Consider the following 24,116-nt stretch of genomic DNA (forward strand, 5'->3'; position numbering starts at 1 on the left):
GCCGCAAAGCAGCGCGCTGCCGCAAAGCCGGCCGTCGTAACGCCCTGCGCCCGCCTCCTTTAAAGCAGCGGCCGTGAGGCGGGTCCGGAGCGCTGCGAGGGAGTGAAACACGCATAAAGTCGGGTAAAGTACACAAACCGGGGTAAAACACACGGAGACTCGGATAAAACACAGACAAAGCGGGGTAAAACACACACACACACACACACACACACACACACACACACACACACACACACACACACACACACACACACACACACACACACACACACACAGACACACACACACACAGACACACACACACACACACACACACACACACACACACACACACACACACACACACACACACACACACAGACACACACACACACACAGACACACACAGACACAGACACACACAGACACGGGTAAAACACGCAGGAACCCAGGTAAAACACGCAGGAACCCAGGTAAAACACGCACAAAGCCGGGTTAAACGTGCACAAACCCAGAAAGAACACACACAGACCCGGGTAAAACACGCACAAACCCGGGTAGGACACGCACAAACCCGGGTAAAACATACACGAAGCTGGGTAAAACACAGACTCGAGTAAAACACACAGAAAACCGAGTTAAACGCACACAAACTCGGGTAGGACACGCACAGACTCCCCCGTGAGCCACGCTGGAGCCGTGAGGTGAACGTGTGAAGGTCTGAGCAGGGAGGGCTCAGAGCAGGGACCGGGCTCTGCTCCCTGGCCCAGCAGTGGCACAGGAGGAACGGGCAGGAACTGATGCCCGGGAAGTTCCACCTGAGCACGAGGAAGAACTTCTTCCCTGAGAGTGCCCGAGCCCTGGGACTGATTGTCCAGACTGGCTGTGGAGGCTCCCTCACTGCAGATATTCCAGAAATCTGCTGTTTGCTTATTTTAACAGACGTGTCTGACCTCTCTGTGCTTTCTCTGGGTGCCTTGGGCATCATTAGCTATTCCCCAAATCAGATGTACACAGCTTGAAAATACAAAGCAATAACTGGCTAACAAAAAAAAGAACAACCTTCTTAAGAACCCACTGGATTAGCCTTCTAAGAACTCACTGGATTAGGCATTAGTGTGTCTCCATCCCTTGACAAAGCACCTGAAGTCTGCTGGCCAAAGAAGCATCAAGAAAGCTGTGGGCATCCACTCAGGGTCACTGCTCTGTTGATGTGGTGGCAGTGGCAACTCACTGGAGGTCACTAGGCTTTGCTCATTTCAGGATTGTGTAACTTTCCACTGTGGTATTTTTCCTCTTGAATCCTTGTGTTGCTAATAGTGCTTGTTGCTAATAGTGCTTGTCTCAACAACCCTATCTCTATTTCTAATTTTCCTGTTCTTGTCTTTCTACAGACGCGGCTCTGGCTCACGGTTTAACAGCTCCCTCGGAAGGCTGGGCCAAAGTGATGCAGCCAATCCTGGCATCCAGGCTGGGCTTTCTCCTCAGCTGGTGGCTGAGCTCCTCAAGGAGGGAGGTTAGTGACAGCACAGAGTGGGATCTGCTTTTTGGTGCTCAGTGTCTTTTGATCATAATTGTGGTATTAGGCTAAGCTGGAATTTACTTGCACCTTGGCCTAAGAGACTGCAGGCATTAGGAAGGAGAAGCCCTTGTGACAAAGCTCAGAGCCACAGCCAGGCTTGCCAGGGTCACTGGGAGTGTCACTGCTGTGTGCCAAGGCTGAGAGAACTGCTGTGTTCTGTTCTGCTTAATAAACCTGTGCTATTAATGAGCATTTGACAGTTTCATCAAAAACGTGTCAGTTTGAGATATCAGGAGGTTTTTAAAGTACTGAGAATCTGTTTCTTGCTTAAGTATGTGAAAATCTGATTCTGCATTCTGCATATACAGATTGCAGAGAATTATATAACATCTTTAAATAGACAGAGAAAAAGGTTTTATTGCTGTTAAATATTTGTTCTTCAGTTAGAGCAATATTTCCATATGATATTCTAAAATGTTTGTCACATTTTATGGGTGTCAGTAATCCATTTGAACAAAATAAAAAAGCGGTTCAGTAGTTTGTAATGACAATTGGTGAGCAGTTTCTGTTCCATCCATAGAGTGGGTGGTGGGGTGAGTTATTTAATTCTCTAAGAAAAGCAAATATTTTTCCCAAGATAAGTTAATTGCCAAAAGACAAGGTGTTACAACCTTACCAGAACTTACAGTGGATAAATTTTTGTCCACTTAGTTTTTATGGAAGAATCAGTGTGGCCTTCTCATTAAAATAACCAGCACATGAATCCTAGCACCACAAAGATCTGCCAGTTATTAATTATTAATCAGCAAACTAAAAATAAATGCATAAAATAATTTCTCCTCCTCTGCTAATTTTGAAATAGACAAGTGTTCTCGTTCTTCTTGCAAACAAGGCACAGTGATTACAGTCACCTTTTTTAAGAATATTTATTGCTTTTTTACAGTAGTGCCTCTGGTAGCGCCTCTGAGCCCCTGGCATTTGTTAGGGTGCTGTTTCACTGTTTCAGAATTGGATGAGAGGTTCTCAGCTTCCTCTGAAATCCAAGAAGTTTTGCTGTGTTTAACAAGTATTTCTAGGTGAGAAATATTAAAAACCTCAGCTGTACCTTTGTCATAATCTGTATAGTCATACTATCCTCAAAAATTTCCTTCAAGTGTTGAAGTAAAATGTCCTTTGTCCCAAACTTGTGAACAATGTATAATTTGTTTTAATTACTGGCAACATACTACAATAGCATATGGTTTATTTTCTGCGACTTATCTGATAATGAAAACATTCTTGGGTAATGATAGAACTGCAAATGCTATTAACCCAATTTTTTAAATGCCTTATTTAGTTTTCTCTTCATAGTTTTATGATAGTTTGTCTCCATTTACTTCTACTGAACATCTGAACTGAAAATATAGTTACTTTGCTGAATGCCTGACAAGAAAGTAGAATAGTTTTTGCCACCCTTCTCAATTAAAGTTATCTGAGTTACGGACAGATTCCTTCTAGTGCAATATTTATAGGAAAGCATCCATCCTCTCAGTTACAGTCCCAGCCTTACAGAGCCTTTGGGAGAGGTGTATTTCCAGTTTAGACAAGTGTTTTCAGAGCCAGGCCGTGCTCCAGGCGCGGTGTTACATCAGAGGTGAACGAAGCTGGGGCCGGGCCCCCGCACGTGGGTGCCCATCCCACTGCTCTCTGGGGCTGAGCTGCACCCCGTGACACTCGGTGACACTCGGTGACATGTGGCCCTGCCTGTGCGGGCCGCAGAGATACACGTGCGATAATTTGTGTTTTTGTTTTGGCTCCGCAAACAAATGAGCGAGTGTTTGTGTGCACGGGCGGTAGGAGCACACCTGGGGCGCTTGAGAAAGTCCCTCCTTGTCCCGGGTCCCTTCCTATCGATCCTGCCCAGGAATTCCCGGGCTGCAGCCAGCTCTGCCCCATGCCGCAGTTTCCTGCAATGGTGACATCATGCCGGGATGGGGATGCGAGACGTGTCTAATATTTCATAGACTGTGACACAGAAACCTGTCCTTGGTCGGGAAAAGGGCACTTTGGGCTAAAGATGTTGGACTGGCGTTAAAAATAGATAGCGGCGCTGTCTCGCTGCTTGCTTTTGCAGCAGAGGGCTTTTGAATTGAGCAAAAAAAAAAGATTAATTTTAAGGTCAATCATGCCTTTAAAATTACGGTGCGTGCTGGTTTACACGCTTAACATCTCAGAAGATGCGGAGCCTTGTGCGTGTGACTGTAGGGCACTGAACATGGACGGGAGGTGTTTAGCAGGGCAGACGGGGAACAGGAATGGAAAGGAAATTAGAATGAGATCAGGAACGGCAATAAGAACCAGACCGGGACCGGCCGCGGCCGCCGCCCCCCGGCGCCGTTTGAAAGTCACCAAAGTTTCCGAAGCGCGTTCCGGCGGCGCTGATTGGCCGAGCGCTCCGCCGCACGTGACCGGCAGCCAATGGGGCTGCGGCGCCGGCCGGGCCGGGAGCGGCGGTGCGGGCTCGGCGGGAGCGCGGTGAGAGCCCGGTACGGCCCAGGGCTGTGGGACCGGGACGGGACCGGGACGGGACCGGGACGGGACCGGGAGAGACAGGGGACCCGGGACAAGGGACCCTGGCCGGCTGCAGCCCCGCGCGGACCTGAACCTCCTTCTGCTTCGGGAGTTGCTCGTGCGGGCGCAGGTGGGGCGGGGAGCGGAGTGTGGGAGCCGTGCCCGCTGGTTTAGCCCCCACCCGGGAATGGGACCGGGGAGCGCTGCCCCGCTGAACTCTTGGCTTGCAGCTGGAACCACCAAGGTCAGGCGTTCCAGCGCAGAACAGTGTACGGTTTCCTCAGGAACCACTGGAAAGTTGGAAGTTTGGGAGCTGGGCTGGTTACTGAGGAGGGGAGGGCTTTGCTGAATTCAGCCTTTTGGTCGAGAAGCCCCGGAGAAGCCGATAACTCTTTTCTGTGCTGGCTGTGGGATTCTGTGGTAATCCTGGTGCTCCCGTGACCTCTCCCTTTTCTTTCTCTTTTGTGGTGATTTTCTTTTGTATGGCTTAAACAAAAGAAAACAGGCCCATGTGTTACAGGAGGACCCTTTCAAGGGGAATATTTTAAGCAAATCTGAATTTCAAAGGATGGGAAAGCTACTTTTCGGGAGCAAAGAGCTGGTTCGTTTTGGTTTACATTTAGGAAAATAATGTCTAATAGGAGGTTCATCATTTCTGTCATGGATAATTCAGTAGTATTTGTGGTACGGTTTCACTTTTTTATTACAATATGAATTTCCTTGACTTGGACCATTAGGCATTGCTACAAAAGTAGGCCAACATTGTTCACCGAACTAAATGTGTTGTGAAGAAAAAAGTTCAGTATCGGGGTCGTTTTGAGTTCTTTGTTCTAGGACTGAAACAATCTAAGTTGGGGCCCTCATGAGTTGGGGTGAATTCAGACTGATTCCCAAACTGAAGTTCCTTCGATAATTTTGTGTGTTGTTTTTCTTGATGCTTGCTTTTTCCTGAGGAATTTTGCAATTCTGCTCTCGCTGGTATGAAATTGTTTTCTGCAACGTTTATGCTGCCGTGTTTTATTGCAAAATTCCAGTCCCCACCCATGATCGCTTCCACTTCCTGCATGATGTGGAGCTTTGTAATGCCTGTGACCAGCGCTTGTGCTGCCTGCACCGGGCAGGAAGCCTGGCCAGATGTCTCTTCTGGCTTCATGTGTGCAAAAATAAACAAGGTGCAGCCAGTGTGTGCCTCTTACGGACTCTGACTTTCTCTCCTCGTTTTTTTCACCTTTTCCAGTGTTTAAAAAAGCATTTCTAAAACTTCCTTTACCCCCCTTTGCTCTCCCTGCTTTTGTAGTGAGCCCAGACAACGAGGAGTTCCTGATTAATTTCTCTTCAGGCATTTTGCATGTTGTCTCCAAGCTGTTAAAAATCAAGGGGAGAAGGCAGCAGAGGAAAACCAGTCATAGCCCTACCCTTTCTAGGGCAGTTTAACAAGACTTACATGGCTTGTATTTGCACTCTTCTTAGACAAATTTCAGGAAAAAAAAAGTTTAAAAAGCTTTAATGCTTTGTCTGAAACTTGGAAGTTTTCTTTTCAGTTTCAGTTTGTATTTTTCATGTTTGGTTAGTTTGAAAATCCCAGCTTAGTTTGAGCTAAGATGTAGTGCAGGGAAGGAAAGTAACAGGTCTTCCTTGAATGTTGCAGCAAAAAACATGTGCCTGTGGCACAGGACATAGCCATGGCTGTGGAATAAGTACTGGTCCACTGTCCTTCCATGTGTTTGCAGTTGAACAATTAATTTTAAATTATAAGTACTATTTAGTAATGTTGACCACGAAGCAGAGCGAGCTCTTAATGGATGAATCCTCATTGGGCCCACACCATAATCTCATGGTGACAAAGACATCCCTGGCTCTGAGGGGTGCAGCCCCTTTGTGCTCTGTGAATGTTCACGGGGTTCTCTTGGATTGTGTGGGTCAGTTAAGGAAAGTTATTCTCCTTGCAGCCCTACAATCTCAAAAAATGCCAATTACTACGGTCTTTTAGTTCTTCCAAAGTGTAATGCAAAAACTCAGGAGCCAGATCTGAGCATATTGAAGATTTTGAAGGTGATGGAAGCTGTCTTTTGGTTCCAAAGGATTTTTTGAAAGCTTTTCAGGGCAAGATGTCTTGCAGTTCATCTTTATCTTTCCTGAATTATTTTTGTTGCCTGTCCAAACACAGATATTTATTATAACGCTTGTGTCAGAAAAAATCCTTTTTGGATTTTTTTTCTTCACAAGTGTGCTGCAAGGATCAGTATGTGTGTACGCAGTGTACACAGTGCCTTGAGCAGAAGGACATGCTTATTAACATCAAAGGCACTTTCAGTTCACTTAAAAATAACAGAGGAGATGTGACATAAACTATCCTAGGTCAAGAATGTTAATTGTGCTTGGTCATGATTTTCTTTTTAATGGGCAAGAGTACTATTTGGAAAATCACTCCTTACTCACACTCCTTTTCCTCTTTTTTTGCTCAGTGCATTCTTCAGCCTTGAGACCTTATGCTGGAAATGTATCAACACATTATACAGTGCTTTTGTTTGTTTGAAGGAACACACAGCTTTGGCTAAGGAACATTTTGTGTCAAACTCAGTTATAAAAGTTAAGGCTTAGTAACTTTTCTCCTGACCTGGCAACTCCCCTTTTAAAGAACACAGTAATTTCTGTGAGTGTGTTGCTGATACTGTGCACTGAGGTATGCAGGCATAGCCCCACTCAGCTGTGACGCTGCTTACTCCTTGCTCAATAATCTGGTAATTACTTGGGCTGTGAAGAGGAACTGGGCTTTGTGGCATTGCTTGGGTATGTAAGAATTGGGCTTTAGATTGCCAGACTGCTTTGAGTGCTTTTGTCCATAGTAGAGGTAAGAGCTACTTGGGTTTGTCTCAGTAGTTACGAAGTAGGTGGCTGTTACTCAATCCTGTTTATACCAGATAATTTTTTGGAGAGAAAAGTCTTGACAGAGGTTAAAGAGATTTTCTTTTGTGGAGTTCAATAGATGTGCAGTGTATGCACATTTTCTTTAGCTAAGACATGCTGCTCAGAGGGTCTACTCCAGCATTTTATGAGTATCATAAATAAGAGTAGAAGACAGGGCTGACATCTAAGTGATGTCTTCAGCCATCCCTTCTTCTTTGTTCCATCAGAATTACCTCTAGGAAATGTTTTGCTCAGCAGAACTGGAATTGAAATTTGGTAGAACTTTGGAACTTGGTGTTTCTTCAGTCATTAGATTTCCATGATGCAGTTTTGTGACAACTGTCACTGTCCTGAATTGTTCAATTCCACCTCTATTTGCTCTTCTTGATCTTATTTGGTTTCTTATTTGGTATCAATTTGGTTAAATTGATAATGTCTGAGTGGAATCTTTGCCTCACCCAGGGCTGGACATGGGCAGATTATGCAGAACATTAGGTTTGATGTTTCTCCATTGTCAAGACTAACTAGTATGAAATGATATTTGTTGCTGACCCGTTTAACAGAGTGTCATGCACATCACAGGGCATTTATTTTATTTAATTGTAGGGTTTAGATACTTAAGTCCTCAAGTGGGAGTGACCAGCTTAAGGGACTTGATTCCCCTGTGGCTCTTTAGTGTGTCATTCCCATTTAGGACTGTGTCCTGTGACTGGGTTTGTGCTGGCACAGGGACAACTGGATTGTCTGGATTGCTGATATCTTAACTGCATACCTATCCCAGCCAGTGGTATCCTGCTAATACCTCTGGGTAGCTTTTACCCTCCCTTCTCCCATGGCTCTCTGAGGTATCCAGATATCTTGTAGCAATACTTGGATTTTGACAGTTCATGTTTAAAGTTGGGTAGCTTTGTCTGTGTTGACCTAGGAAGAAATTTTTCACCTGTCCAGCAGTTAAGTCCATAAAAAACTTATGTGTTCCTTTAAATGTTAACTCAAGAAATCAGAGTCTTGAGTACCAAATCTCTGTCTCTTTGAAGTTTCTCTTTAATTTCATGGTTGCTGAATTGCAGTATGTTTGGTGCTGAAGTTGTGCCTGAGTCTTCCTTCCCATGTGTTCTCTGTGCACTGGCACAGTTGCAGCTCAGGTTTGGGGTTTGTGTACCCAGAGGTGCCAAAGGTGCTCACTGCTGGGAATGTGGTGTAAGCCTGCAGCAGCTTTGGGAGAACTGGGGAGATTTAGCAGGAATTCTTTCACATTGATGGTCTGTCTGACAGAGTCCTATCAAGGCTGGGCTTTAGATTGGTCTCTAGGAGAGCAGTGACTGTGGGAGGAGGGGTGTTCTGCTCTGCAGCAAGGAGGATGAGGCTGCTCACTGCCCGAGTTCTCACACTTGACCGTTATTTTTCAGGGTGGGAAAATGAAACAGGAGTTTTAGACTTTGAGGACTCATTATGGAGGACTTAGAAGGACATCACTTCAGCTCAGTGGAAGAGGAAACCAAATACTGGAAGGAGTTGGCTATGAAATACAAGCAATGGTAAGGCAGTGGCTTCATTCCTCCAAGTGGTTGGATAAGGTGCACAGCACTTCATGCAAAAACACAGCTCTTTCATTGCTGCTTGTTTAGCTTGTTGGAGGATTGTTTCAATAGAATTGTTGAAGAAAATAAAACACTTCCTTTCATCTTTCTCTCTCTCCTTCACTTTTTGTTATTAATCAATAACAGCTTTCTTTATATTTCCAAATAAATAATAGAATTAAATAATGGAGTAAATAATAAATAAATAAAATGTGAGATGGCAGTGGACAATTGACAAACTAAAGAGATGCCACATATCCTCAACATCTACAGTGTGAAAACAGATTCTGGGGTTTTTCTGTTTATTTGGACTTTTTTTTATTTCTTTACCAGTTTGCTATGGGGTTCCCATGCATGGCAGGGAAACGTTTGCACGTTTCTCTCTTCCTATTGAATACAGAGAAGGGCATACAGCCTTCTGTGCTCAAGAGCAGTGTTGTTTTTACCTCGAGTGTACAAGAGATGTTGTTTCCATTGTTCATGATGATGAGTTCTGTTGCTGGAATTTCTCTCCAGTGCTGAGAATACCCAGGAGGAACTGCGTGAGTTCCAAGAGGGGAGCCGAGAGTACGAAGCTGAGCTGGAGGCTCAGCTGCAGCAAACAGAGTCCAGGAACAGAGACCTCCTGTCAGAAAACAACCGCCTGAGGATGGAGCTGGAGTCAGTGAAGGTCAGAGCTGCTGGCGCACGTGGGCTGCACATCCTCAGGGCAGGGGGGAGCAGGGCAGGTGTTTGCAGACTCTGCCCCGTGGTGTCACCTGAGCATTGCAGAAAAATGGATCAGAAGACTGCAGAAAGGAAAGTCTTGAAAAGTAAAGAAATGTCAGCCTGTTCTCTGCTCTGAGGATTCCGTGTTCCTTGGTAGTGTTCCTGGAGCCCTGTTCACAGGTTGTGGCTGTGTGTCAGGATAGATTTCAGATGGGAGAGAATTGTCCACAGTGGAGTGGAGACTGAGTGTGAACACAAGAGAGCTGCTGTTCTTTTCCTTCTTCCATCTATTTAGTGCTTTTGTTCATAGCTTTCTTGCTGTCTGCATCATGCAGTCACAGATAATATTGCAGAACAATCAAAGTACAAACACTGCAGCTGTGTTTTTGCATTACGTAAGGAAACTCAGTTTAAAACCCTTTTTACATAGTTGTGTATTTATTATCTGACATTTCAGATAAGCTGGGAAGCAGCAGCTGGTGGGTAACACATAGAATTGAGAGTCATAAAACAGTTTCAGTCCTGGTTTTGTTATTGAATCTCTCTGTCCTTAGGGAAAAATGAATTTTTCTTTTTGCACTTGGTTAGCATTCTGTGAAAATAAGAACCAGCAGAAAGGCATTAACTTCCAGAACTATAAAACATAAAGAATATGAACTTATTGAGATGGGGCTTCTAAACACAGTGGCTAAGGAACAATGAAGCTATCTAGAGTATGAAGAGATGGGATGGTGCTGTGCTGATTGACAGGTTCAGGAAATACTGGTAAGTTCTCTTAAACTTGGAAAAAAATCACTGAAATTGGTGTGACTTTCTAAAGTTCGAATTTAACCTTTTGTTTACAGATGAGTTACAGTCACCCAAGAAATACTACACTGTGTTTTGTAGGGCTAGCTCAGTCTCTGTGGAAGCAGAGATTAATGTAATTACACTTCTTCTATTCAATTGGATGCAATAATAAGCTAATGGGGAGTGAAGGTATTTGTATAAGTGATTAATCACTGGATGAATCCAGATTTGCAATGCCTTTTGTTTAAACTGTTGTCCAAATTACTGTCTTAAGGAAGTACTCTTCTGTTCCAGGCAGAAGTCCTGTCACTCTAGCACTAGCTTAGCCATTTCCTCCACTCCCTGCTTTTTGATAGCAAGACTTCCAAGACTTGTTTCATTGTATTTATGTTGCTTTAATCCTTGTTCTTGTTGTAGCACCTTAGAAATGTTAGATGTTGTGCATGTTGTATGCAGTATTGGTCTGCTGTTCCAGGTAGCCACATAAACCCATGGAAGCTGGTGGGCTTGGGGAGAAGACAAAAATTTTAAAAAATAAAACCCATAGTTCATTTAATAGAGGAGTGTGTAGATGATTTTCTTTCTCTAGAGTAGCTGGGATGAGAGGAAAGGCCAGTGAACCAGGCAAAACAGTGAGGAATGAAAATAGTAGGAAGCAATACAGAGCCTCAAAAAGTGGAGGGTAGCCATATTTTAGAAAATCTGAAATAATTCTTCCCAGTAGATAACTTTCTTAAAATACATTCTGCTTGAAATAAACCATTCAACAATTGGCTATTCATGCAGCCTGAAAACTGCAGTAACAGCCTGCAGTGAAGGAACAGAGCCACCATTGAGGGCCAGATCAGCTGATAGTTTATTACAATTGGCTAAAAACAAAGACTCAGACCTTGCAGTTCTGGTCTTTTATCTGAATCAATTCAAGAGCAAAGCATTAATCTCATGAAGCTATTGAGGAGCAGTGTTAACTGAGCCCATCAAGGCTTGGGATCTGCATCTAGGTCAGCACCAGTGAACTTTGCCAGGCCCACACAGCTTGTGGCTCTGAGCTGACCAGCCCAGTGTGTGTGCCTGCTCCCCCTCAGAAATCAGAGCTCACACTACCTAAAACTGATGGGAATGGTGTTTTGCAGGGTTAGTTTAGAGAGTCCTGAGAAACTAACTGAAAGTAATCTGCCTTTTGGAGCTTAGAGGCTCTTAACTGTGTTTCAGAGGTTTGGAATTACAGCAGTGTCACCACACTGCAGTCAAATACGGATTTCTTAGTTCAGGATGGATATCTCTTTCCCTCTTCCTTGTCTGTGCATTTCATGTGCTAAAATAGCTGTCTTCACATTATCATTCACACTAGACTACTTGCCATGGTTTTCAAATTCCAGTGCATGGATTTGTTTCCAGTGACTTCAAGTGTTTTGTACTTGAATTCTGTCTGGAGAGCACTTCAGGAATGTTGCTTACCCAGCAGTCTTGGAATTTCCAAAAAAACCTCTGGCATGTTGAAGTGGTCTGGTAGCAAGGTGGTTGAGTATAAAGCAATTTAATAGTGTGCTCTGGACCTTTCCTTGTCACATGGGAAAGCTTTCCCATGTCACATACTGTGGAACTAACTCCACATTTAGTGGCAGTGCAGGAGAGAGATCTGATGTGGCAGCTAAGATTTCCTCCCTGCCTATGTCTGTCTTAAATGTACCCTTGTATGTGTGGTGTAGAGGGAGGCAGAGTTTGGTTTAGGTTCCCAAAAGTGTACTTGTACCTGAAATGTTCTAGAATTCTGAACCTGCTTGGGCCTAATAAAGCCACATGGACAGTGCAGAATCTTGCTGATTCCACAGCAGCATGTAACAGGATCACACTTGGAATTTTCTTTATTCTTCTTACTTTGGCTCTTAAATATTGCCTGCCTTCATATTAGGGTTGAAAATAAGTGGCTTCTCTTGTGTGCTTTGTGTATTGCTTAGAAACTGTGCTGAGTCAGGCTGTCTGGGAGAGGCAAGGAAGGGCCTTGTGCTGTGAATGTTGGGAGCTGTTCCCCAGCACTTTTGTTTGATAAGGAGTGGTGGGAAGAGCTCTTGCTGCTGGCAGCCCAGAAATGTGTGAGCAATTGAATTTTTTGGCATTTTACCATACATAAAATGGTGTTTCTCAAAAATTTTCAGAGTGTCTGTCTCTGCCTTTCAAGGAGCTCAGACAATGCTGCAAAAAGAGAACATGTTGCTAAGTACCTGATGTGCTGTTTGATTTGCCTTTGAGTAGGAAAAGATTGAAATGCAGCATTCAGAAGGATACAGGCAAATCTCTGCGCTGGAAGATGACTTGGCACAGACAAGAGCTATTAAAGAACAGCTTCAGAAATACATTCGAGAACTTGAGCAAGAAAATGATGATTTGGAAAGAGCAAAAAGGTGATCTGCTTTTTTTTCCACCTCTATTCTGTCCTGCAAGCATGGTGATACTGTGCTCTTTGTGGCACTGCTTGTTAGCATTGCCATTTTGGACTGTCACTTGTCTAATGGTTGTGTTGAAGAGATTTGTTGCAGATGGGCAATGTGATAACTTTTTTTTACCTCTTCTACTCCCTCACTGCACTCTTTCATATATTACAAGCTAAAAAAAAAAAATGAACCAAGACAAACCAAACAAAAATGCAAGTGTCCATTTTCTTGTGAGAGAGGGAGTCCTTCTACCTTGAGTCCTCTGGTGGTGACACCTAATGCACTCTTTTTCAGAGCCACTATAATGTCCCTGGAGGATTTTGAGCAACGTTTAAACCAGGCTATTGAAAGAAATGCTTTTCTGGAGAGTGAGCTGGATGAGAAAGAAAACCTGCTGGAGTCTGTGCAGCGCCTGAAAGATGAAGCTAGAGGTTAGACAGAAGTTATTTGGATCTTTTCCTTTCTCTTCCACTGCCTTGTAGCTGTTCAGTCCTCTCCATCTGCCTTAGAGCTGGGCTTTTAACTTTGCTTCTTTAAAACTTGGTATCTGAAATGTAGAAACAAGTAAGGAAACTGAAGAACATTCTGCCCCCTCCTTGAACTCCTGACATGATTCCAGAGCACTCACAGAAACAAAAGTCTGTTCCAGCCTTCTCTTAATCAGGGCTTCAGGGAGTTGGGCCAGTCCAGCTGGGGCATGTGCTGGTGTGGCTCCCCACGAAGGTCAGCTTTAATACACATTAACTTCATTGTTTCCTGGGCTGTGGGAAATGGAGCCAGTGAAGCACTAGTGGGGAAGTAAAAAAGGAGGGCTGTGACTGACTTCTGGTTGCCTTGGAATGCACTGGCTTTTTGCTATCTGTCAACAAGGCTGGGTGAGAAGAGAGAGACCCTGGAGCTGGATGAACATCTGTTTTCAGATCTTGGATTCTGTGCCCTTGAGTGGTATCCATAAACTACAGCCAGGTTGTGGGACAGAAGTGCTCTGTCCCTTGGCTAGATAATGATGTGGCTTCAATCTGGCCTCAGCTCAAATTTCCTTCATGTGGAAACCAGGATAGAAAGGGGTACAACAGATAGGATCTCAACCTTGCAGGGAGCCAGAATGTAGTCAAGGTGTGCCAAGTTCAGATATGCCTGGAGTAATGTTTTACAAGGACAAGTGACTTTACCTCACTTCCATGAAGAGAAAAATCTTTTGACAAAAGATTACCTTTTTTGGTTTTTATCTTGGTGACTGCGTACTCCAGCACTTGCTTTGTGTTGCTTACTTCACAGATCTACGACAAGAGCTTGCAGTGCAGCAGAAACAGGAGAAGCCCAAAACACCAATGAGAGCTCCCCTGGAAGCAGAAAGAGCAGACACTGCAGTTCAGGCCTCCTTATCTGTGCCCTCAACACCCGCAATGCGCCGCACACCCATCAGCCTTCCCACCCCTGGGACCTTTAGGAGAGGTGACTGGCAGGGAACCAGCTCACAAATACCATTTGATGCTCTTGTTTTTGCTATAGTTTGCTCCCTTCTTTTCATTCCTCCTTTAGCCACAGAATCCAGTGTGTAGTGTACTGTCACCTAAATCAAATCACCATGGTCTCAGTATTCACAGACTGGGATATTTTAGGAGTTTATTCATAGTCTGTTCATTTCCAATTGACTTGAACTGTCTGGAAATAATGAGGGATAGGATGAGCATTTGGGACTTTGTATTAGTTCAGAACTGTCCCAGAGATGTTGGTCTGATTAGGGGAAAGGTTTTAAAAACCTGTGTGATCTTTAATCGTGGTCCTTGAATCATCTTCTCTAAAGACAGTAGGGTCAATTTTTTATTTTTATTTTTTTTTCCATGAGTAACATATTCTTCTTTAACCTGCCCTGCAGGTCTTGAGGACAGTTATGGTGCAACCCCTCTCACACCAGCTGCAAGAATATCTGCACTTAATATTGTGGGAGACTTGCTGCGAAAAGTGGGGGTGAGTGATTACCTGCCAGGCAATGCTTTTGGAAAGCTGGAGCTCCTGGAAACTGCAGCCAGCACTACTGTTCAGAGGAAACTGAAAAGAGTCTTTTGCCCCCAGGTTAGCTAAGTGTGGCCTTGGTCTTGGTCTGGACTTCAAATGTTTCCGACCAACCCCCAAATAAAAATGGACCATGCTTGTTTTTCTAAGTTCTAATCCAGATAGGGATAAGATCTCCCTCTATGAATTTCTGGAAGTGCAGGTACAGAAAAAATAAGTCAGCGTGAGTAAATTGAGAATGGATCTGTTCCTGTGAAAGGCAGAGAAGTTAGCAGGCTGATACCTGCTGTCCAAAAGGCTTCTGGTGAAGTTTGCCTTAAGAGTCCAGTGGTCTTTTGAGCGAGGCCTAATGTCCTGCTAAGCTGTAGTTTGACATTTAAGGTAATGCTGGTGTTGGGAAGGTTATCCCATGACTGGTGTTACCCTCCTTATGCCTTAGTGCTGTGTTGTTGCAAACATTTGTATGGGGCTTTGATGGGCTGAGCTGCAGAACTGATACAGCCAGAAAGCAATTCAATAAAGGTGGAGTGATCTAGAATGGGAGCATGTGATGGAGAATAAGATATCTGTGGCTCATTCCCTCTGGTGTACCACCTAATACATGGGTAGGGAAGCTGATAGCTCATATGAATGTTTAGTAATCTAAAAATTTATGCCTGTAAGAAAGATGTAAAAATCTCTCTGAGGAAAGTGAAGATTTTGTGTTCCTGCTGGTGAAGAGCATCAGCTCCCTAGAGAAACAGAGATTCATCTTTAGAGAGATGACTGTTCATCTCTTCACAAATTCAGAGCTCATGTGGCACTGGGGTCTAGCAGGTTCCTCTACTGGACAGCTCCCTCTTAAATAAAGAAAAATACCCCAAACCCACACACTTCAGTGCCATTTTGGTGTGGCACTGCCATCTTCTGAAAGAGAATGGTCAGCCTGACACTCACCTTGTCTGTTTACTTCAGGCTTTGGAGTCCAAGCTCGCATCCTGCCGAAACTTTGTGTATGACCAGTCTCCAAACAGACCTTCAGTGTCCATGTACATGAACAGAGATGTCCTGGAAACACGCCTGAGTCCTCATCAGCCTCTGTGTGACACAGGGTGAGTGCTGGGCTCTGCTGGTGTCTTAGTGAGGCTGTTGATATTGGAACTTAGGGATTGATATTTATTTGTTTTGGTAGAGACATTTTCAAAGTATGTGAAATTCAGTTATTCAGGATTATGATTTGAATGTTTCGGGTCAGTTTAAAATTCAGAGTCACTAGCTGCTGAAATTCAAGGACTGCAATCAAGTTTTGAATACCTCAAATCTGGAGCAAGTGCAAGATGTATTTTATTATAAATCAGTGTTTAAATAGGACAAAGTACAACAGTTCTTGCTTATTGGTTCAATTTATTTTATGCTTTATGTTCTTGCACAAGAGATGTCTCAGGAGTGTTATGGCATGTAGGGAGACTTCTCTTATCATAATTAAGATTCTCACTTATGGGAGAACTGGAAAAAAGTTGAATAGTGGGTCAACTGAGACTGCTTTAGAGTTGCTAAGATGTAATTTTAAGTAGCTGCTGACAAGAAATTACCTTACTCAATGTACACGTTTCTCTGAATGTTTGAACCAGTTGTCTTTTTTTAATCAAAAGAAGAAAAATCAGCAAGGTTATTGCAAATTGCCATTCAGTGTCTGCTTAAACTCTGCCAATCCTGCACTGCACATTCTTTAGGTTCTGTGTTTAGCTAAGTGAAGTCTCTATAGTACACTTGGTTTCAGACTTAATTATTTAGCCAGACCCTTGTGCTGGTTTGTCCTGGTACCCAGTGCCCAGTGGTGTTGTTTAGAAGGAATGTTCCATGTTGTACTTGCTCTCCTAGCCTGGGGAAAAACCTCATGAAAGCTTCTGCAAGAAAGCCTCATATATTTACATATGCATGAGCTGATTATCTGTCTGCTGCTGCAATGCTAAACTGAAATTCTAGCACCTGTAAAAGATAGTGTTCATTCCTCAGAGGGAAATGGAGCCCTGTGTTACAGTGAAAGCTCAGCCCAGTTAAGGAATGAGTTCATGCAGTGCTCAGAGTGCTGTTCTCTCATCTCAGCTGAGTGGTTTGTTCTGGAGGTGAGCAGTTACTCTGAGCATGGTTACACTGAGAGAGAAATGCCCTGACTTCAGTTTTGCACTTGCAGGTTGGTGAAACGCCTGGAGTTTGGAACGCGGCCGTCACACGTTCCAGGACCCGTGAGCCATCCCTCACAAAGTGTTGTCAAGATGCTGCTATGAAAAGCCTGGCTGGCTTTGGGAAAGGAGAAGAAATGTGTATTTCAAACTTTAGTTTTAAAGAGAGTATCAATGAGCAAGAAGACAGCAGTGTCAGGGTAGGTGACAGCTGAACAAGCAGTCACAATTGGCAGTGGCTTCCAGCGTGGCCTCTGGGCAAGTTCTGTGGGTGACAAGGTGTGACTAAGCAATGCTGACTGTGTGAGTGCAGGACTGGGAATTCCTTCCTGCATCAGCTACTGTAAATAGCTCCTTGAAGGTTGCTTCTTTTGACACTACCAAAGCAATTGTCCTGCCTACAACACAGCAATATTCACTATCCAGCTCCTCAGGCTTTGGCTTTTGGTGTTAATACACCACCAGTTCTGGCTGGAATTCTGCTTTCTACTATGGGTGTTGTGTGCTGCAGTCACCCAAATTAAAGAGCTGTTTTTATGTGGTGAAAGGTGTATTTCTGCAGGGAAGCTGCTCAGCTCCCCATGGGCTGTTTGCTGACCAGAATGTTGCTGCACAAAAACCTGCCTCTGTAGTGGCAAGATGTTTCTTTAAGCAATGATTTCTCATTCAGAACAGGTCATGGTTAAAGGTGAGATATGTCTAGTGCTGAGAGTGCTCAGGAGATCCCAGAGCTAATAGCATGCATACTTTTATTATTTTTTTTTAAACCCCATAGTGGCTTATAAAGCCTGGTGGTTGTAGGAGGCCAAACCTGATCAAGCTTCTAGTTCTAACATCTTGATAGGTGGGTTTTACTGCTTTACAAACCTCCCTTCACCAAGGTGCCTTGGGTGTTAGTGATTTTTTATTTTTCTATATGAATATATCAGCTGTTACTAGTTTAGAAATGCTTTTTTAACCTGAAAAGCCCTTTATGCTAGAGAACTGTATATGGGTTTTTTAAAATAATTTTACCCCCTGTAGAATATTACTGCATTTATTTTTTTAAATGGAGTAGATTCATTCCCAGTGTTAATATATTTTATGGAAGCCTGTACTTGCAAAAGTAACCATGACTAAACAATTTTTATGGATTTTTATTGTGGCAGGGGATGGAGAGAGCTTACTTGACAAAAGAATACATAAATGGGTTTGATGTTTTGGTTTTTTTTTTGTTTTGTTTGTTTGTTTTTTAAGGAAATGCTGTGAAAAGAGTCACTGAGGCATCTATTTCTCTAGAATATGTAAATCACAGATGATTTTCATTTCTCAGTCCACCTATGAAGTTGGTTAAACTGGGGAGTAGAATAAAGCTTATTTTGAATTTGAGTTGTTGATGCATTTTGAGTTTTTTGGCAAGTTATTGCTGTGGTTTATACATGTTCAATTTGCTGGTTCTGCTCCAAGCATTGGTGCTTAAGACCATTTAATATGAAGTCTGACTTGCTTGTCTTCTTGTTCCCACCCATGCAGGCTCACAGAGTGTGTTGACAGCCAGCTCTTGAGCATCTTTACAGCTCTGTGCCTGATCAAGCAGTGATCAAGTCTTATCCAGTAACTCCTAACCCCTCTCTGCTCAGCTTGTCATCTTTATTGCTCTAAATGGATTCTTCCTTTACTTTTTCATGAGGAGAAAGAATTCTCTGGGCTCTGGTTCTGCTGGCTGAATGGTGCCAAGTCTGAATCCCCAGTTCATGATCTCTGCACTTGTGAAACAATGCTTAGATTTAGAAGATGATGGCTTTAGCTGTCAAGGTGGATGTTAATGCATGATTTGCTCTCCCTGTAGTCACACTGCTTAAGGTTCACTTGCTGTTCAATCAAAGGCATCAAGTGAGCTCTCTGCACTGGATTTAGAGTGATTTTGCATCCTGCTTTGCTGTGCATGGCTCCCTACTGCCCCAGTGTGACCACAGAGCTGCTGCTCTCTGAAAGTGCTTGAGCTGCAAGGGTTTGTGGTAGGTCCTGGTAGCTCCCAAGAGTAGGTTGTGGTCTTGCTGGAGTGCTCCAAAAATAAAAAGTAACTGCATGCTGATCTCTTAGTGCAGAATATCTTGGCTTGGATCCCTGCATCACTGTCCCTGCTGCTGTTTCTAATGGTTTCAGCTTGCTCTGGAGGCTTGGCTGGAAATATTTCTGCATATAACACACGTCAGAGGATGGGTTCATTGCCCACAGACAGACAGGTAGGGCCCCCACTGCTTTCCAGCTCCTGCCCCTGAATGCTGTCAGTCTCTGCAGGTCCTGTGCTTGTCAGCCATTGGATGCATCCCAAGCACCTCAGCACTGTGTGTTCCTGAGGGAATCAAACCTGTTTCCTGTGGTTATGCCATTTTACTTCTGGCTCAGACTTTTTTGTATCTCTTCAAAAGCATTACTTTGAAGAAAATCAGGGTTTTGTTCTAATGATTAACTAGATGAACTTTTGTAAGAAGTATTTTGGTTTTAGAGAAGCTCTGCTGCATCCCCCCTTCCCTTCAAATGACACCTGTACACGAGAATAGTGAAGTCATTTTTATAGCCTTTTATTAGTGTGTAAGCACATCCATGGTGCATATAAAACTGTAACAGTTGACTTAATTTGAACAAATGATATTTTTCAGTAAGTGATTAAAAAGGCACTTCCACCTTGTGAATTGTGCATCAGGGGTGTAGTAACCAGGAGAAAACCCTATATTAATTGAATACTCAAAACAAAATGAAAGTTTAAGAAAAGATTAACTGACCAATGCCTTTTTTTCCCCTGCAACAATCTCACAAATCCTCTGTAGACTGTTAAAAATCCCCACCTTTTCAGATATGCTTCATGGTACGAAAAGTTTTGGAGTACTTTTAGTGTCAATCTATACATTGGAGACAAGGCAGTTGTGCTTTTATCTGTCAGAGGAGTGGGTGTATGTGACCTTGACACTAAGAGTAGACTTATACAGTGCTAAATATCGTCCTCCCTCCCCTTGCTGCAGTGCAATTTTTGAAGCGTGTTTATTCACTGGCTTTTGTTCCATTGAAATCTCCATCTCTTGCATCCATTTCGTCATCGCCTCCATCTGTTGCATTCTCAATTACTCTTCTGCCTCCAGATCTACGGGGTGGGGCAAAAGATGTTGGCTCATTTCCCCTCCTGCAGTAAGAGGGGAGAAAAATAGAAAAAAGAAAATCAGGTGCTAGGTCATTTGGAATCCTCACAAATAAGTAGAGTTTTGTAACAGGACCTGTGGGGCTGATGGTTCTAAATGCAGAAAAGCCAAGAGCTGTGGGCCTCTAATTCCACTTTCTGTCTGGTAACTTGTAATTTGTGAACAGGCTGAGACTCCCAATTGCTTGGAAATTAGATTGGTTTCCTGTTCTTGTGCTTCTGTCTTTGTCCTCCTCTAAACATCAGCCCCAAATCATCCCCACTCTTCCCCTCATTTCATTTTTTCCCCCTAAGGGAACTGCAACTGAAGGTACTTGAAAGGAGTGAAAAAGGGACTGCTCATACACCACAGCAGAGGAGTGTCCCTCCTGTCCCTCTGGAGGAGCAAGCAGAGCAATTTGTACAGAATTTCTGCCCACCAGTTCCTGCAGGCCTGGGGCAGTGCTGTGGATGGCAGCAGACATTTCTGAGCCCACAGTGGTCAGAGCACCACAGGTGCTGTGACAGGTGTGACACCCAGGTTCTCAGTCACTCCAATCTCTTTCCCAGCAGAGAGAGGAAAGAGTCATTGCTTTGGAACTGTTGTAACCCAGGGACTGATGTTTAGCAGTGCAAGTGTCCTACAGGAAATGCTTTTCCCACTTGATCCCCTTTTCCTCACCCATCTCCCTCCCATCCCCATATATTTCACTGGCACATCCCAAGGCAGGGACACTTTGGTCCTCAAGGTTAATTTTTGGGGAGGTGTGAGCAAGTGAGACAGACAATGGGTTTGTCCCATGGCCTCCATTGCTAATGTGCTGTAAAGCATTTCAGTTTTGTGACATGGCCTCTCACTTGCCCCTCATTAAGCAAACCTTTGTAAAGGCTTGAGACCACAGATATAAGCAATAAAATAAATTCATGATTACTGGATATTGTGCCAAAAATACTAATTTGGTGTTAAATAGATCCGAGACTGCACTTTTGGGTACAGCAATCATGCCTAAATATTTAAAGGCTTGTCTTGTCCTTGCAAAAGACTAAGCCAGTGCCCTTTCTCAAGCAGCTATTCAAGGCAGAAGTTCAGTCTTCCATGAGGGAAGAGAGAGGAACATTGGCTGGACTAACTTAGTTCAGAGGCACGAATCCGCATTTCCAAGATGGAAATGTGACGTGTAGTCTGCTTTCCATAATTCTGCCCTTAAACTTACTTCAGTGTGAGCAGGCAATTAGCTAGCTAATAAAGCTTCATGTAAGACCTGCTGGCATTTCACCATGGTTGTGTTCTGGTGCTGATGGCATGTGTTGAACACAGGGGTGTGTAATTTCTGTCCTGGTGTGTGCTTGGCAGGGTCTAACAGCAGGGTCTCTTATTTTACAGCAGCAGAGATTTGTTATTATTTAGCAAATAAGTTCTAATTAGGTTAATAAATTTGTTAATTCTTGTTAACAAAGGAAGAGCTCTCCACCCCCTTGGACTTGTGTTGTCTGTGGACTTGGTTACCCACAAGTCATTTGTGCTTCATAATTCACTGAAGTGCTGTGAGAGAACATGGGACTGGAGGGAATAACAGCAAGACTCTCACCAAATTGTGCACTACAGTTTTGGCTACAAAATGAACTCCTTATCATACACTAACTACTTTTTAAACTGTTGCAGTATGCATAAACTTACCAGTTCTTTAAACTGGTATTGGCCCTGTGGATAAACCCTTTTGTTTCTATCTGTTCCTCTTCAAGAAGTTTATGTGTTTGATAACATTCAGGTGGTCGTTCGTTGGTATTAGTACCTTTAGAACAGTGTGTGTATCTGGGATGAGCCTTCAGCACCAGTGTTTGCTCAGCACCTCTGTATTTAGTCTGCCTTTGAACTGGTGCTACTGGAGTGGTGCTTGAGTAACAGTCTGACTGGAAATATTAGGCTGACTAAAAGGCACATGCAAGGACAAGACATCATCTTTAAATATTTGTGTATTCACAGCAAAATCCAGCATATGTAAAATAGAAAGTATACAAATATTACAAGGCAATAGCTCTTAATTTTTTGCAGTGCAGGTATTATTCCTGTGTCCAGAGAATGTGCTAATAAGTATAAAATAATGCTGTGCTAGGTTACAGTGTCAGCTTTAATGTCTGTGTCCGTGCTCTATGTTGTAATACGGTAAACAAGCAATTCAATGTCTGTAAAATAGCTCTAAAAGCCTCAGTAATAACTCTCTGTAAGCAATACAGGCACAGAGTGCTATGTAATGAAAGGCAAGACTTTCTCTTTTGTCTGTGATTGTGTGGTGTGTGACAAATCACATGCAAGTAAGGTCTTCCCAAATCTCAGGTGCATTAGATGGGCTCTTACCTTAGGTCAGCATTACAGTAGGCACAAGAAATACTGTGAAATTCTAATGACATGCTGTGACACTCCATATTCATTAGTCCTTTTAATCAATTTTACTAATCAATGGTGTATTTTATTTGAAAAAAATTTAATTTTTGTAGCAGTGCACAAAGATGATGTGCAAAAAAATTCATGCAAAAAACCAAAATCAGAGTACTTGCTTAGGTACTCTGGTGGTAGAGCTTGTGAGAATGCAACGTTGGTAAGTCTATGTCAGTACATAACCTACTTGTAAGACAGATGTATCACTGATGAACAGCTGATGGTAGCTAAATTATTGTAATATTTGTCTTTTTTGATAAAACAGATTAATGTCAAGATATCCAAGCCTTCACAGTTTGCAGAAACCTCACATAATTTTAACCAGGGCCAAAGAAAATGGAAATTTGTGCAATACAAGCTAGCTGCAAAGTTGAAGGCATGGTACCTGCTTAGTCATGCGAAGGTTCCTGTGTCCCTCTGAAACAGAGATAAAGAGTCCTGGGCAGTTAAACTAGGCACATGGTCATGATCAGAGGTAGGTAATTACTTTTAAATAATTAAACAAAGTACATTACAGCCAATTACATTACATTTAGATAAAACAAAAATGAGCTAGATAGTGTTCTATGTAAAAGGGCTGGACAGAGCCACTGCTTCATAAAGCAGCCAGGAGCATGTAACTACCCAAGGTGGTGCTAGTGGAAAAGGCTGCTGCATCCATAACCCTTCACTTTGAAGGGAATCCATGTCCAGGAATGCTGAAGCACGTTACTGGTAAGTAGTCTGGCAAACTACTTTGAGAACACAGGTAGACAGGTTCTTGTTTATCATCTGATGTACTGTTGGTCTTAGGTAGAAGGCAAAATTTTATTGTGTAGTGATACAGATAGAGCAATTTCTTTATAACTCAAGTCAGCCTCTTTATTTCAGAGAGCTCATGTTTTCAAACCCAGTGAGTGCAGAACTCAGGGATGTAGCTGACTGATCACAGCTTTATCTTTTTCCCATGCAGTTTTAACAAGAAAATGCAAAGGGATGTTTTAATCTTTTCCTTGATCTGATGACATTGAATCCCATAGTGGTGAAGTCCAAAGAGACTTTGGAATAAGATTAATTTAATTTGCTTTGCTTTTTACTGCCTGTGATGTCCAAGACTGTTCACAGTCGTTATGTGTGAGTTGTGCATGTGTGAAAGTGTGAAAAGCACAAGCATTTTTATACTTTTGTGACTGCTTCTGTACAAATATATACAGCCATTATATAAGGGGTGTTTTCAAAAGCAACCAAGCCTAATTCTGTTCCAATTGAAGCCAGAAGGATTTTGATTAGAGAAGAGTAAGGCCTATGCCATATTATCACAATTCATCTCAGCTGAAATCCTGAGGCTGCTGCAGTCTATGAAATGCACTTCACTCCTGACTTGGGCCTTTTGTTCTGAGTGCCAAGCTAACACAAGGAGTGAGTAACTCGCAGCATTAGCAGTGCCTGTTCCTCACCTGACAGATTTTTTTCCACTTTTGTTGTTCAGCTCTAAATTTCAAGGTTGTCAGTGAGTGGGAAGGGCTATCCCAAACAAGGGTACTCTACCTGAGCTTGCTCTTTAGTGCTGCAACCTCCCTGCCCAGGGCTTCATTGCTCTCATTGGCTTCATCCAGCTCCCTCTGCAGCTTCCTGCGGTTGGCGTTGATGCGCTGGGACTCTTCCTCAGCCTCCTCCAGCTGCCTTTTCAGCTGCTTGAGCCGTACGTTGCCCTTCTCGGCCTAAAGGGAGATTTCAGAGTAATGCTTTAATTTGTAATACTTTATATTCCTTGTTTTAATTTCATGTTTCCATTGGGAGTTGTACTAAAACATGGCTCAAATCAAAGATGGAAGGTTATAGCCTGAAAATAACTTGGCTTTGTGGGAGTTCATTTTGCTGATAGCTACTGTATTCAG

General features: G+C 43.2%; 2 protein-coding genes across 8 annotated transcripts in view; one reads left to right on the forward strand and one right to left on the reverse strand.

Moving 5' to 3' along the window:
• Positions 1–110: 110 nt before the first annotated feature.
• On the forward strand, positions 111–18,016 carry NDE1 (nudE neurodevelopment protein 1). Of its 2 annotated transcripts, XM_066560867.1 has the most exons (10): positions 111–123; positions 1,377–1,498; positions 8,371–8,499; positions 9,058–9,211; positions 12,292–12,440; positions 12,765–12,901; positions 13,749–13,925; positions 14,350–14,441; positions 15,441–15,577; positions 16,660–18,016. In XM_066560867.1, the coding sequence occupies exons 3-10, from the start codon at positions 8,414–8,416 to the stop codon at positions 16,751–16,753; spliced, it is 1,026 nt and encodes a 341-aa protein (XP_066416964.1). In that variant the 5' UTR covers positions 111–123; positions 1,377–1,498; positions 8,371–8,413; the 3' UTR covers positions 16,754–18,016. The 2 variants fall into 2 exon arrangements, with proteins under 2 accessions (XP_066416964.1, XP_066416965.1); XM_066560868.1 differs by lacking the exons at positions 111–123; positions 1,377–1,498 and adding an exon at positions 4,143–4,184.
• Positions 18,017–19,188: 1,172 nt separating this feature from the next.
• Positions 19,189–24,116, reverse strand: part of MYH11 (myosin heavy chain 11) — a 47,633-nt gene continuing 42,705 nt past the window's right edge. For all 6 annotated transcript variants that reach the window (XM_066560538.1, XM_066560537.1, XM_066560536.1 and 3 more), the window contains 2 exons: positions 23,767–23,939; positions 19,189–19,808 (listed from right to left, as the gene is read on the reverse strand). In XM_066560538.1, the coding sequence (XP_066416635.1) occupies positions 19,670–19,808; positions 23,767–23,939 (312 nt within the window). In that variant the 3' untranslated portion in view covers positions 19,189–19,669. The remainder of the gene's footprint in view (positions 19,809–23,766; positions 23,940–24,116) is intronic.

Source organism: Molothrus aeneus, chromosome 16 (assembly GCF_037042795.1).
Source record: "Molothrus aeneus isolate 106 chromosome 16, BPBGC_Maene_1.0, whole genome shotgun sequence".
NCBI classification, from domain to species: Eukaryota; Metazoa; Chordata; class Aves; order Passeriformes; family Icteridae; genus Molothrus; species Molothrus aeneus.